Below are 13,810 nucleotides of genomic sequence, written 5' to 3' on the forward strand. Positions count from 1 at the left end.
GTACCAGAAGACCAACGAACAAAAACGTCACAAAATGTCCTCATAAATATACACTAACTTTTCCGAACTGTTTTAAATGGGAAGCATGTGGGTTTCTAGCAGTTACTACTGCCACAAAGTCAAAATTGGCTATATTGTAATAATTAATGAAAACAATAAAACCTTTATGGTCTTAATTTAAGATTAGGCATAAGGTTAGCAGTGTGGTTAAGGTTAGATTTAAAATCAGATTTTAAGAAGATAAATTGTATAAATGGGCGGGGTTTGTGACTTTGTGGCTGTAGTAACTTTTGACGACCGGCATGCCGACGCCTGGGGGTATCATAGTCCAAAAAGTGTACGCACACGCACAGCAGGGTTCTAGAATATTGGACTGTTGGCTTTCATACTTTTCGAATTTTCAGCGCAGCTCAAGCAATTTCTTCAACTGTCAACACATTCAAAGGAATAGAGGACTTGTACCAGAGACGCGTTGGTTGGGCATTGTGGTGAGGTGCGTGTTAGGCCTGCGGATTGTGGTCTCAGAGCCAGCTATTGTCGCATTCAGGTGCTAGTCGGTACTCGGACATTTCGGCTTGCTAACCGGTTCTACTCGCTGTACGTGTAGAACTACAACCAGTTAGCAAGTCAGAAATGTCCGAGTTTCCTAGTTCCGACTAGTATGTGAACGCAGCATGTGTCAATGGGACGCCGGACTATCGCGTTTGTGTCTGTGGATGATAAATGATTTACACTTAAAATCTAAGACATGCGCAGCAGTGAACCACTGATCTTTATATACTCTGGTTGGTACAATTTGCCTATTTCCCACTGCATTTATTTATCATCTGTGTTATCTAGCAACCAACTGTTCGTTTATTGTAGTCCACTCTTTCACATTATTATTTGAAATTTAGTTTAGGTTCTAGTTTAATTATAGGCGAATCTTTATTATAGGCGATATGACGTGTACCACTCTAAGGTAAACAGAAAGAAGAATTTTGGACAACCTTTTACAAGGTACAACCCTAAATCCGTAAACATGGGTACCCTCATAGATATCATCCTGACTAACTTACCCTCTAAATACACCTCCGCTGTCTTCAACCAGGATCTCAGCGATCACTGCCTTATTGCCTGCGTCCGTAACGGGTCCGCGGTCAAACGACCACCCCTCATCACTGTCAAACGCTCCCAAAAACACTTCAGCGAGCAGGCCTTCCTAATTGACCTGGCCCAGGTATCCTGGATGGATATAGATCTCATTCCGTCAGTAGAGGATGCCTGGTTGTTCTTTAAAAGTAATTTCCTCTCAATCTTAAATAGACATGCCCCATTCAAAAAATACAGAACTAAGAACAGATATAGCCCCTGGTTCTCCTCAGACTTGACTGCCCTTGACCAGCACAAAAACATCCTGTGGCGTACTGCATTAGCATCAAATAGCCCCCGCGATATGCAACTTTTCAGGGAAGTTAGGAACCAACAGGGGCGGTGTGTTCAATAGGGCGATATGGGCGACACACTGCCAAACGGGAAAAGGAAGGGATTTTTTTTCTAATCAATTATATCACGGCAACAGTAGTTATCAGTGTTGTAATCTAGACGTCTGATCTGCCACAGTGCCACTAAATGTCCAATCAGGCTAAAGTCGTGCTTCAAATGGCCCCCCCCCCCTTTTGGGGCGATTTCAGTCAGGTTGAAAATCGCCCAGAAGTCTGTCATAGACTCCCATGTAAAATCTATTTTTTTCAAATATCAGAGCTTTCAATACAATCTCTATGGGTTTCTGAGGGCTTGCACTTACGCGCTTTCGTCATACGTAACATATAACCATGAACGTAACTAAGAAAAGAGCGGGTAGCAGCGTCAATCAATTCACTACTTCTATCAAAATGGCTAGGCTTCAGTGCAACTCGATTGTGTCTTTGAAAGAAGTTCCTTTTTGTCGGCGAACAAATGAAGATAAATTGGCAACGAAACAATTAGGACCTCCCAGACCAAATTTAATAATTCAACAGGTTTCTACTAAAGGGGGGAAGTCCTACACCCGAGGATTTTCCAAAAATTGGTACGAACGAAAAACCTGGCTAGCAGGCTGCGATGTAGCTAATGCAGTCTTCTGCTACCCCCTGCTTACTCTTTCACCCTGAAGGCGGCACGGCAGACAGCACCGCTTGGACAGCGACTGGTGTGTAACGGACATGCACCATCTTTCAGGAAAGATTAAGAAACATGAGCTGTCAAAGACCCACATGGATAGCTGTTTGAGATTGTCTGCTTTGGGGAGAGTGAACATTCCCACTCAACTGGATGAGGGATACAGGCTAGCTGTCCGCCGCCACAACGATGAGGTTAGTGTTGATAATCACAAGTTTACTGGAGAACTGAAACTGACAAGGCTGACAAGATAGGACCCTTTTGTCCATTGTTATTGGATAGGAACAGAACTTATAACCAGCTCCTGACCTAAATAGATCTTAGCACAACATTTTACTCAACATATCATATTCCATATTCACTATAACAAATATATTTACTACGACATTAGCAAGAACCGCCACATCCTCAGCCGGCTAATCCAGTGTGTGAAGTTTTGCGGAGTGTTTGAGTTAGCTTTGCGAGGCAAAGATGAAACTGAGGGCTCCACCAACCCTGGTAAGCCAACACTTTTGAGATCAGTCAATAAATGCTTCTGGTATTGACTTATATGCTGCCCCTGTCTTCATGTTGTTGCTGGACATATCTTTTTTAAAATGTGTGTAGGTCACCTAAATCATCAGAAAAATTGCCCCCCCCTGAGAATTTTTTCAGGAGCCGCCACTGGGAACCAATATACACAAGCAGTTAGGAAAGCAAAGGCTAACTTTTTCAAACAGAAATTTGCATCCTGTAGCACTAACTCCAAAAAGTTTTGGGACACTGTAAAGTCCATGGAAAATAAGAGCACTTCCTCCCAGCTGCCCACTGCACTGAGGCTAGGAAACACTATCACCACCGATAAATCTACAATAATCGAGAATTTCAACAAGCATTTTGCTACGGCTGGCCATGCTTTCCACCTGGCTACCACTACCCCGGCCACCAGCTCTGCACCCTCCGCTGCAACTTGCCCATGCCCCCCCCGCTTCTCCTTCACACAAATCCAGACAGCTGATGTTCTAAAAGAGCTGCAAAATCTGGACCCCTACAAATCATCTGGGCTAGACAATCTGGACCCTTTCTTTCTAAAACTAGCTGCCGAAATTGTCGCAACCCCTATTACTAGCCTGTTCAACCTCTCTTTCGTAACGTCTGAGATCCCCAGAGATTGGAAAGCTGCCACGGTCATCCCCCTCTTCAAAGGGGGTGACACTCTAGATCCAAACTGTTACAGACCCATATCCATCCTGCCCTGCCTTTCAAAAGTTTTTGAAAGCCAAGTCAACAAACAGATCACCGACCATTTCGAATCCCACCGTACCTTCTCCGCTATGCAATCCGGTTTCCGAGCTGGTCATGGGTGCACTTCAGCCACGCTCAAGGTCCTAAACGATATTATAACCGCGATCGATAATAGACAGTACTGTGCAGCCGTTTTCATTGACCTGGCCAAGGCTTTCGACTCTGTCAACCACCGCATTCTTATTGGCAGACTAAATAGCCTTGGTTTCTCAAATGACTGCCTCGCCTGGTTCACCAACTACTTCTCAGATAGAGTTCAATGTGTCAAATCGGAGGGCCTGTTGTCTGGACCTATGGCAGTCTCTATGGGGGTGCCACAGGGTTCAATTCTTGGGCCGACTCTTTTCTCTGTGTATATCAATGACGTCGCTCTTGCTGCTGGTGACTCTCAGATCCACCTCTACGTAGACGACACCATTTTGTATACATCTGGCCCTTCATTGGACACTGTGTTAACAAACCTCCAAACGAGCTTCAATTCCATACAACACTCCTTCAGTAGCCTCCAACTGCTCTTAAACACTAGTAAAACTAAATGCATGCTCTTCAACCGAACGCTGCTTGCACCCGCCCACCCGACTAGAATCACTACTCTCGACGGGTCTGACCTAGAGTATGTGGACAACTACAAATATCTAGGTGTCTGGTTAGACTGTAAACTCTCCTTCCAGACTCACATTAAGAATCTCCAATCCAAAGTTAAATCTAGAATCGGTTTCCTATTTCGCAACAAAGCCTCCTTCACTCATGCTGCCAAACATGCCCTCGTAAAACTGACTATCCTACCGATCCTTGACTTCGGCGATGTCATTTACAAAATAGCCTCCAACACTCTACTCAGCAAATTGGATGTTGTCTATCACAGTGCCATCCGTTTTGTCTCCAAAGCCCCATATAATACCCACCACTGTGACCTGTACGCTCTTGTTGGCTGGTCCTCACTACATATTCGTCGCCAAACCCACTGGCTCCAGGCCATCTATAAATCACTGCTAGGCAAATCGCCGCCTTATCTTAGCTCATTGGTCACCATAGCAACACCCACCCGTAGTCTGCGCTCCAGCGGGTATATCTCACTGGTCATCCCCAAAGCCAACACCTCCTTTGGCCGCAATTCCTTCCAGTTCTCTGCTGCCAATGACTGGAACAAATTGCAAAAATCTCTGAAGCTGGAGACACTTATCTCCCTCACTAACTTTAAGCATCAGTTGTCAGAGCACCTTACCGATCACTGCACCTGTACACAGCCCATCTGAAATTAGCCCGCCCAACTACCTCATCCCTATATTGTTATTTATTTTGCTCATTTGTACCCCAGTATCTCTATTTGCACGTCATCTCTTGCACATCTATCATTCCAGTGTTAATACTAATTGTAATTATTTTGCACTATAGCCTATTTTATTGCCTTACCTCCATAACTTGCTAAATTTGCACACTGTATATTATATGTATTTCTGTTGTATTTTTTACTTTGTTTTGTTTTACCCCATATGTAACTCTGTGTTGTTGTTTTTATCGCACTGCTTTGCTTTATCTTGGCCAGGTCACAGTTGTAAATGAGAACTTGTTCTCAACTGGTTTACCTGGTTAAATAAAGGTTAAATAAAAAATAAAATAAAAGAGACATGTAGTAGGTTAGTAGCCTTTTTCTATGTCATAACTATGTTTGTAGTTCTCCTACAGTACGCTTTGAACACATGGTTATTAACAGATTCTTTGGATCAATAAAAAAAAAAAATATATTCACGGTCTTCATGGCGCATGAATATTTGGCTGGATACAAACTCGTAAAGGCACACATAATTTATTTTGGTTCGTTTCAGGACTTTTCCCCTCCTGCCTCTAGTCTCTGGTCTTGGGTCAGTTTCGCATTTCCCCCGCTATTTGTTAAGGTTAGGATTGTTTTGCATTTCCCCCGCTATTTGTTAAGGTTAGGATTGGGGGAGGGGGAGTTGATCCTAGATCTGTGCATCCCACAGACAAACAAGTCCGATGGAGCAGGAATTCAATTACATAATGATTTGGCTGTCCATTATGCAGAGTAGTAAATTAGTTTGATACATTTTAACCTCGCACAGCCTGCAGGTAGGTCAAACAATAGTTGGAGAAGTTCTGTTATGCATCATAATAGAATATGGGCAAATAGCAGTGTTTTATCTGTAAATGCCCTTAAGAAAAAATATTGCAGTCAAAGTGCAGTATAACTGCAGTATCCTGCAAATACTGCATCCAAAATACCACAGTCGACTGGTTACTGAACCTTTACTGCAGTTTCAAAACTGCAATCTTTTTTGTAAGGGTGATTATTATCTATATTTTTTTTACAACTTTATCTCTATTTAATTTCAAAATCTCAAGCAATGTTGGATATGTTTAATCCAGATTATAACAAATGAAAATGTTGATTAAGAAAAAGGTTGAACGTTGAATACTTAATTGAGTCAAGTGGAGTGGTTAGTGTTTGTACAAATAGCCCATTGTCATTGTTGTTTAATCGACATTAACCAACCCACTTATCCTTAACCTTTAGCCCAGTGTTATTTATTTTATTTATTATATACACTACCAGTCAAAAGTTTGGACACACCTACTCAATCAAGGATTTTTCTTTATTTTTACTATTTTCTACATTGTATAATAATAGTGAAGACATTAAAACTATGAAATAACACATATGGAATCATGTAGTAAGCAAAAAAGTGTTAAACAAATCTAAATATATTTTATATTTGAGATTCTTCAAAGTAGCCACCCTTTGCCTTGATGACAGCTTTGCACATGCTTGGCATTCTCTCACCAGCTTCATGAGGTAGTCACCTGGAATGCGTTTCAATTAACAGGTGTGCCTTGTTAAGAGTTAATTTGTGGGATTTCTTTCCTTCTTAATGCGTTTGACCCAATCAGTTGTGTTGTGGCAAGGTAGGGTTGGTATACAGAAGATAGCCCTATTTGGTAAAACACCAAGTCCATATTATGGCAAGAACAGCTCAAATAAGCAAAGAGAAACGACAGTCCATCATTACTTTAAGACATGAAGGTCAGTCAATCAGGAACATTTCAAGAACTTTGAACGTTTCTTCAAGTGCAGTCGCAAAAACCATCAAGCGCTATGATGAAACTGGCTCTCATGAGGACCACCACAGGAAAGGAAGACCCAGAGTTACCTCTGCTGCAGAGGATAAGTTCATTAGAGTTACCAGCCTCAGAAATTGCAGCCCAAATAAATGCTTCACAGAGTTCAAGTAACAGACACATTTCAACATCAACTGTTCAGGGGAGACTGTGAATCAGGCCTTCATGGTCGAATTGCTGAAAAGAAACCACTACTAAAGGACATCAATAATAAGAAGTGACTTGCTTGGGCCAAGAAACAAGAGCAATGGACACTAGACCGGTGGAAATCTGTCCTTTAGTCTGATGAGCCCAAATTTGATATTTTTGGTTCCAACCGCGGTGTCTTTGTGAGATGCAGAGTAAGTGAATGGATGATCTCCGCATGTGTGGTTCCCACCGTGAAGCATGGAGGAGGTGGTGTGCTTTGCTGGTGACACTGTCAGTGATTTATTTAGAATTCAAGGCACACTTAACCAGCATGGCTACCACAGTATTCTGCAGCGATACACCATCCCATCTGGTTTGAGCTTAGTGGGACTATCATTTGTTTTTCAATAGGACAATGACCCAACACACCTCCAGGCTGTGTAAGGGCTATTTGACCAATAAGGAGAGTGATGAGTGCTGCATCAGATGACCTGGCCTCCATAATCCCCCTACCTCAAACCAATTGAGATGGTTTGGGATTAGTTTGACCGCAGAGTGAAGGAAAAGCAGCCAACAAGTGCTCAGCATATGTGGGAACTCCTTCAAGACTGTTGGAAAAGCATTCCAGGTGACGCTGGTTGAGAGAATGCCAAGAGTGTGCAAAGATGTAATCAAGGCAAAGGGTGGCTATTTGAAGAATCTAAAATGTATTTTGATTTGTTTAACACTTTTTTTTGGTTACTACATGATTCCATATGAGTTATTTCATAGTTTTGATGTCTTCACTGTTATTCTACAATATAGAAAATAGTAAAAATAAAGAAACCGTTGAATGAGCAGGTGAGTCCAAACTTTTCACTGGTACTGTATATCTTTTTTATTTAACCTTTTATTTAACTAGGCAAGTCAATTTAAGAACAAATTCTTATTTCCAATGATGGCCTACCAAGAGGCAGAAGGCAAGCTGTGGGGACGGGGGCTGGGATGTAAAATAAACATGTAGGATTTGTTTTGATATTAATTTTGCATTTGATCATACTCACCTTCATGCATCACCTACAGGTGCTTTAACAAGGTATACACAGTATAACGCAGTACAAGTAAGTAATACAACTTTCACTTATGTTGTTTTTCTCACAGCAGAGTCATCCTGTGATGAGGAGTGTGAAGGTCGTGGTGGTGGGTGGAGGTGTGGTGGGCTTCTCCACGGCTGTGTGCATCGCTGAGGCCCTCCCCTACTGCGCTGTGACCCTCATAGCTGACAGGTTTACCCCAGACACCACCAGCGACATGGCTGCTGGGATCCTGATTTGCTCACCGTTCCCAGGTGAGGTATGGGCATCTCTTTACCCAATTTATTAATAGTTTATTAAGTTCATTAACAGTCATTACTTTCTATTGGTTTCTGACCACTTCATGTGAATTGGTGTGGAACTATATATGCTCTTAGCTGTACTAGGCCTATGTGTTACCGCATTGTGTTAATTAAAGTAAATTATGAAATAATTAATTTTACCATGAAGTAAATTCATCAGAAAATATCATCCCCAGTTGATGTGAATTTTACTCTACACTCTAAAAAGTAAAGGTTCCTGGAGGATCCTTTAGGGGTTCTTTAAATTGAAACTGTGGGGGAACCCCTATAGGTTCTCCGAAGAACCCTTTAAAAGGGTTCTTTAAAGAACCCCTTTTAATGGATCCTCGAATAACCTTTTGGGGTTAATTTTTGAACTACCCCCCCCTCTTATTTTATTATTAAATAATAATAATACACAAAAAAAACACTATTTTAGTGGCAAAGCAGAATAAAAAAATCAAAATATGAGGTAAACTCCTAGCAGAGCCCGAAGTCCAATGGGTATATCCTCTGGTGTGTTGATGTTAATGTGTTGATGTTCTCCGTATCCATAGCCAGAATGACTTTGAAGTGTATGGTAATCAAACAGGTTTCCTGTTATATTCATCAGAGGTGTAGGGAGGGTGAAGTCTGTGAATCCAAAAAATAGTAATTATACAGATGTTTAACAAAACATGCACACAACAGTATTCATACCTTGGTTTTTGTGATAAACGTGAATGAAGAAAACTTTTGATAATGGTTTTCATACACATACCATGTCCATAATGTAGAGGCCTATGGGATATTCATTGTAGAGGTAAGGGAGGAGGATGGTACATGTGATCTGCATAACATACCAATACCAATTGACATACCTTCGTATGCCTCCACGTCTGTATACCTGCAGACAGACACAAAAGTGAGCAGTTCAGTCATCTGCACCCAATACAGCTATCCTTCAACATATTCTTATAGCATACATATTCGTACCTGTTGCTTGATATCCATTGAATTGTGTCCATTTTCTGTTTTAGAAAGATTTGCACAAATATGAAAAGATAGATGGTATCATCATAAAACAATATACATTTAGATCATACAAGGGACAAACCTTAACTGAAAAATGTAAAGACCTCCTCAATTTAAGGTAAGTTCCTGCACCTGCAGTCCTTTCAAATCCAAATGTTTCAGTTGGGCAGTTAGTTGGTAGGGGTTCTTGCGGGAACCTAAGGAGGTTCCTCGATGAACCCCACCTCCTATGGGGTTCTTGGAACAACCTTTTGGGGGCAATTTCTTTAGGGGGGCAACCCTAAGGTTCTTTGAAAAACTTTGAGGATCTTAGAAGAACCCTTGTTGAACCCCTAATTTTTAGAGCGTACATTCCTCTCTCCCTACATCCCTCTCTCTCTCTCCCTCCCTACATTCCTCTCTCCCTACATTCCTCTCTCTCCACATTCCTCTCTCCCTCATTCCTCCCTCCCTACATTCCTCTCTCCCTCCTTCCCTACATTCCTCTCTCCCTCCTTCCCCATTCCTCTCTTCCTCCCTCCCTCTCTACATTCCTCTCTCCCTCCTTCCCTACATTCCTCTCTCCCTCCTTCCCTACCTCTCCCTCCCTCTCCCTACATTCCTCTCTCCCTCTCTCTACATTCCTCTCCCTACATTCCTCTCTCCCTCCCTCCCTCCATTCCTCTCTCCCTCCCCCTCCCTACATTCCTCTCTCCCTCCCTCTCCCTACATTCCTCTCTCCCTCCCTACCTACATTCCTCTCTCCCTCCCTCATTCCTCTCTCCCTTCCTCTCCCTACATTCCTACATTCCTCTCAACCTCCCTCCATTCCTCTCTCACTCCCGACATTCCTCTCTCTCTCCCTACATTCCCAGATATCCCTCTGGAACGGCAGCAGAGGTGGTTCAAGGAGACGATTGATCACCTGCTGGCTATCGCCCAATCAGAACAGGCATCAGAGGCTGGGGTGCTGCTCAGCTCAGGGTAAGGATCCTCAACCATAAAGGAATGGATGCTATATAGTGCACTACCTTTGACCAGTCAGAAGAGTAGTGTACTATACGGAATAGGGTGCCATTTCAGAAGCACACAACGAGTCAGCCAGTTCAATAGTTCTCTGACATGCATTAATTCATTTGAAAGTCCTACTGGTTGAAAACGCTCACCACTGTGGTTTGGTTATAACTGGTATTGATAATTTTTTTAGATGGCAAATACACAAGGAGGTCCCTGCGGATAAGGTGCCATTCTGGTCTGCGTTTGTGCTGGGTTTCCGAATCATGACAGACCGTGAACTGAAACGGTTTCCCGATCACAAGTTTGGCCAGGCGTTCACCACGGTGAAATGCGAATGTTCCTACTACCTGCCATGGATGGAGAAGAGGTAAATTCTTGGTCTTAGCTTGTTTTACTTCTATACTATAGTCATGTGTTAATCTATTAACAGCTACTGTATCAAAAACACTGTAAGGGCTACTCTATGTACTTCAAAGTAAAATATGGATGACTTTTTTTCTTTCAAATCTTTTATGACGGACTTTTAAAAAACAACGTTGTTTCAGGTTTAGAAAAGCAGGAGGCCAGGTTGTGAAGCAGAAAGTAAACGATCTCCAGGAACTAAGCAGCCAGGGCTATGACGTCATCGTCAACTGCTCCGGTCTGGGTGCCAAGTCTCTAGTAGGAGACTCTCAGGTCTACCCTGTCAGGGGGCAGGTCCTCAGGGTGTGTATACATACATACATACATACCTACCTACCTACCTGAGAGGAGAGCTTGTAAATAAGCATTTCATTGTGCTGTGTACATGACCGTAAACTTCCATTTTATTTTGAAGACCCAGGCCCCCTGGCTCCAACACTTCATCCGGGACGGGGAAGGACTGTCCTATATCTACCCAGGGATGCACAGCGTGACAGTGGGCGGCACCAGGCAAGTTTATTACAAAACATAATTTCATCATGAAATGAGATGCTCTTTACATGAGGAATACTCTGAAATATACACAACATTACATAATGATAATTTAGAAAGGGGGATGCCTTGGTTCTACCACTAAGAACTACACAACATTTCTATACCTGTTGTCCACTAGAAGTTCAGTCTGTATGCTCTCGAGAAGAGACATAGTTGTCTTTTTGTGTGGCTGATTGGCTCTGTAGGCAGGTGGACGACTGGCGCCTGGAGGTGGACCCAGAGGACAGCCAGGACATACTGGAGCGCTGTAGCAGGCTGGAGCCATCCCTGAGCAGGGCCAGGATCCTGGGGGTGTCTGTGGGGCTGAGACCCAGTAGGAAGAATGTCCGGGTGGAGAGAGAGATGGTCCTTCTGGGGAGCCGACAGGTACCGGTGGTGCATAACTACGGCCATGGGGGCTGGGGGGTCACTCTGAGCTGGGGCACGGCCCTGGACGCATTGGGGCTGGTCAGGAAGTGTCTCCATGAGATGCGCCCCAGGGCCAGGCTGTGAACACTACGCAGATTCTCGGTCATAGAAATCCTGATAGAATATCTTCATGATATAATTACTTGATCTGCACCGTTTTGGGTCACAATTAGTGATACCTGCTGCCATTGCACTTGAATTAAATGAAAGCGAGAGATACGATTTTGCTCACTTGATATAAGATGCAAATTATTTTATGAATGAAATCTCCACTGTGAAAAGTTATTTGAATTTAGTCATTTGAATGTTATAGAAGCTACCAAGACATCGAATTAATGCACTTATGGATTCTACTGAACAGTACTTTTAGACGTGGCAAAACCCCTCAGGGAGAAGGATATTTCAGACAAGCAATTGATAATGGCTGCGGTAGAATAGTTAAAAAGGTACAGGGGCTTGACATTTCAGTAAGTGATTGTTGTAAATTTTGTCTGATGTTTCATGTTCAGATGTCTCAGATTTAATCAATTCTAACTTTGCAGAAAAATAAAATCAAAGACCTTGTTTTTTTTATTGCTTTAATCACACTCAAATCTTAATAAAACAAATTCTGTATTCCTCAGTCACAGTATTTCACGTCCAGTATTAACATAACTTACAGCTTGGCAATGTTCATACTAGTGACTCTGTACCGGTACCCCCCTGTATATAGCCTCCCTACTGTTATTTTATTTTACTGCTGCTCTTTAATTATTTTTATTTTTTACTTAACACTTTTTATTTTCTTAAAACTGAATTTTTGGTTAAGGGCTTGTAAGTAAGCATTTCACTGTAATGTCTACACCTGTTGTATTCGGCGCATGTGGCAAATTTGATTTGATTTGAATCAAACAGGGTTAAAGGTGAAATACAATCCGAAACCTTGATTGGAAATCTAGTAAGCTATTTTTGTCAGTTGTCGGTCCATACGCTAGGATCTGTGGCCTTTGACACACCTCAGTCGAACCTCCAGCTGGGGCCTGTGGCCTTCGACACATCTGGTACTTCTTAGTCCTACATGAGCGTAGTACTACTTACTAGTACTGTATATGTGGTGAGAGCCCATTTATCTTGTCAGAGAAGGGCTCTGTTGTCAGATCTATCTCCTCTGACTCCAGTCTTTCCTCCTGGAGGGATCCCAGGGTTGACTGACCTGACAGGTGTAAATGTCCTTCCCACAGCAGACTGAGTCCTGTGGGCTTCAGACTAGGGAGGAGAGTCTGCATGGTCAGTCTGAGGTGCAGGGTTGGGTTACTGCTTCTGTAATAACTATATACATCCTCTAAAGAGAAGTGTTTAGAGGCACTATCATAGTCACTTGTCATTGCTGGGGGTGATGGTACACATCGGTTTGGGTTTGACAGGGAAGGCTTGGACCTACATCCCGGTGATGGAGGGGATATTGAGGTGTGTGCGTGGAAGGTCTGTTGACCTGGGAACTCCCATGTTCAACTAACATACAAGACAGAACACTACAAGGTGTGGTGAGCAGTAGCTGTGAGGGTGGGTAGGGTCCTTCTGAGTGTCTTCGTAGTTGCGGTAGAGCCTATTGTGTAGGCTGTCCCTGCACCCCAGCCTTGGACATGTTTGTATGAGCTGGCTCTAGGTCTTCCAGGGTGTGGAGCTCAGTGCTGTGGAGGCCCAGGTCTGAGTGGAGCTCCCCCAGGGAGAGGCAAGGCCGCAGCAGCCCCAGAGCTGTGGGAGTAGGCCTACCTCCCAGCTCCTCACAGCTCCAGCTCCTCAGCAGCTGGGTGTCTCTGTGATGGCTCTGGCCCCTCTCTGGCCTCAGAAGGTTGTAGCTGGTCATGGGGACTATTGGAGATGGTAAGGTAGAGGACTGGTGCTCTGGTCTGGACTGTAGGGTGGTCTTACTGGGGTGGGTCAGGGGGAGGTTGAAGGGGAGGCTGGGGTTCTCTGGTGAAGGGAGGTGACTGGACTCAAAACCTGACGAGGACCTGCTCATGGAAGACGTCTTTCTGCCCCGCCCTTCTGAAACAAACAGGTAATAACACAGGCATTGTTAATTGATTAATAGGATGTTCTTTTCAGAGGAACAGAAATACATGGCAGAAAACGGAACTGCAGAAAGACGCAAAAAAAAAGGTATTTGTTTTATCGTGAAAGCTGACTGGAATATAAAGCATGATGTGCAGTAGATGACTGGTGAGTGAAATAAGCAGGCAGACAGGCCGGTCTAGTAAACCACAGAGTAGTTTATTCCATCCTCGGGCTCTCACTATGACAGTGGCTCAAAGACTGTGCTTATGTCCCAAATGGCACCCTATTCTCCATGTAGTGCACAATTGGTCTTGGTCAAAAGTAGTGTACTTACATAAGGAATAGGGTGCCATTTGG

General features: G+C 43.3%; 2 protein-coding genes across 7 annotated transcripts in view; one reads left to right on the top strand and one right to left on the bottom strand.

The window, feature by feature from the left end:
* The first annotated feature begins 312 nt into the window (after positions 1–312).
* ddo (D-aspartate oxidase) lies at positions 313–11,980 on the top strand. 5 transcript variants are annotated; one of them, XM_084144607.1, is made up of 9 exons: positions 313–493; positions 937–999; positions 5,048–5,060; positions 7,828–8,014; positions 9,910–10,018; positions 10,242–10,418; positions 10,597–10,756; positions 10,869–10,967; positions 11,198–11,980. In XM_084144607.1, the coding sequence occupies exons 4-9, from the start codon at positions 7,843–7,845 to the stop codon at positions 11,498–11,500; spliced, it is 1,020 nt and encodes a 339-aa protein (XP_084000733.1). In that variant the 5' UTR covers positions 313–493; positions 937–999; positions 5,048–5,060; positions 7,828–7,842; the 3' UTR covers positions 11,501–11,980. The 5 variants fall into 5 exon arrangements, with proteins under 5 accessions (XP_084000733.1, XP_084000731.1, XP_084000732.1 ...); XM_084144608.1 differs by lacking the exon at positions 313–493 and adding an exon at positions 513–785; XM_084144605.1 differs by lacking the exons at positions 937–999; positions 5,048–5,060 and adding an exon at positions 2,200–2,333.
* A 95-nt stretch (positions 11,981–12,075) lies between these two features.
* The window catches only part of LOC311103075 (SAM and SH3 domain-containing protein 1-like), a 90,183-nt gene continuing 88,448 nt past the window's right edge, over positions 12,076–13,810 (bottom strand). Inside the window, exon 19 of one of the 2 annotated variants that reach the window (XM_084144603.1) lies at positions 12,076–13,441. In XM_084144603.1, coding sequence (XP_084000729.1) covers positions 13,002–13,441 — 440 coding nt within the window. In that variant the 3' untranslated portion in view covers positions 12,076–13,001. Of the gene's footprint in view, positions 13,445–13,810 lie in introns of both variants that reach the window. The other variant, XM_084144602.1, reaches the window with a different exon arrangement.

The sequence above is a fragment of the Coregonus lavaretus genome, assembly GCF_964263955.1.
Source record: "Coregonus lavaretus genome assembly, chromosome: 27".
Taxonomy (NCBI): Eukaryota; Metazoa; Chordata; class Actinopteri; order Salmoniformes; family Salmonidae; genus Coregonus; species Coregonus lavaretus.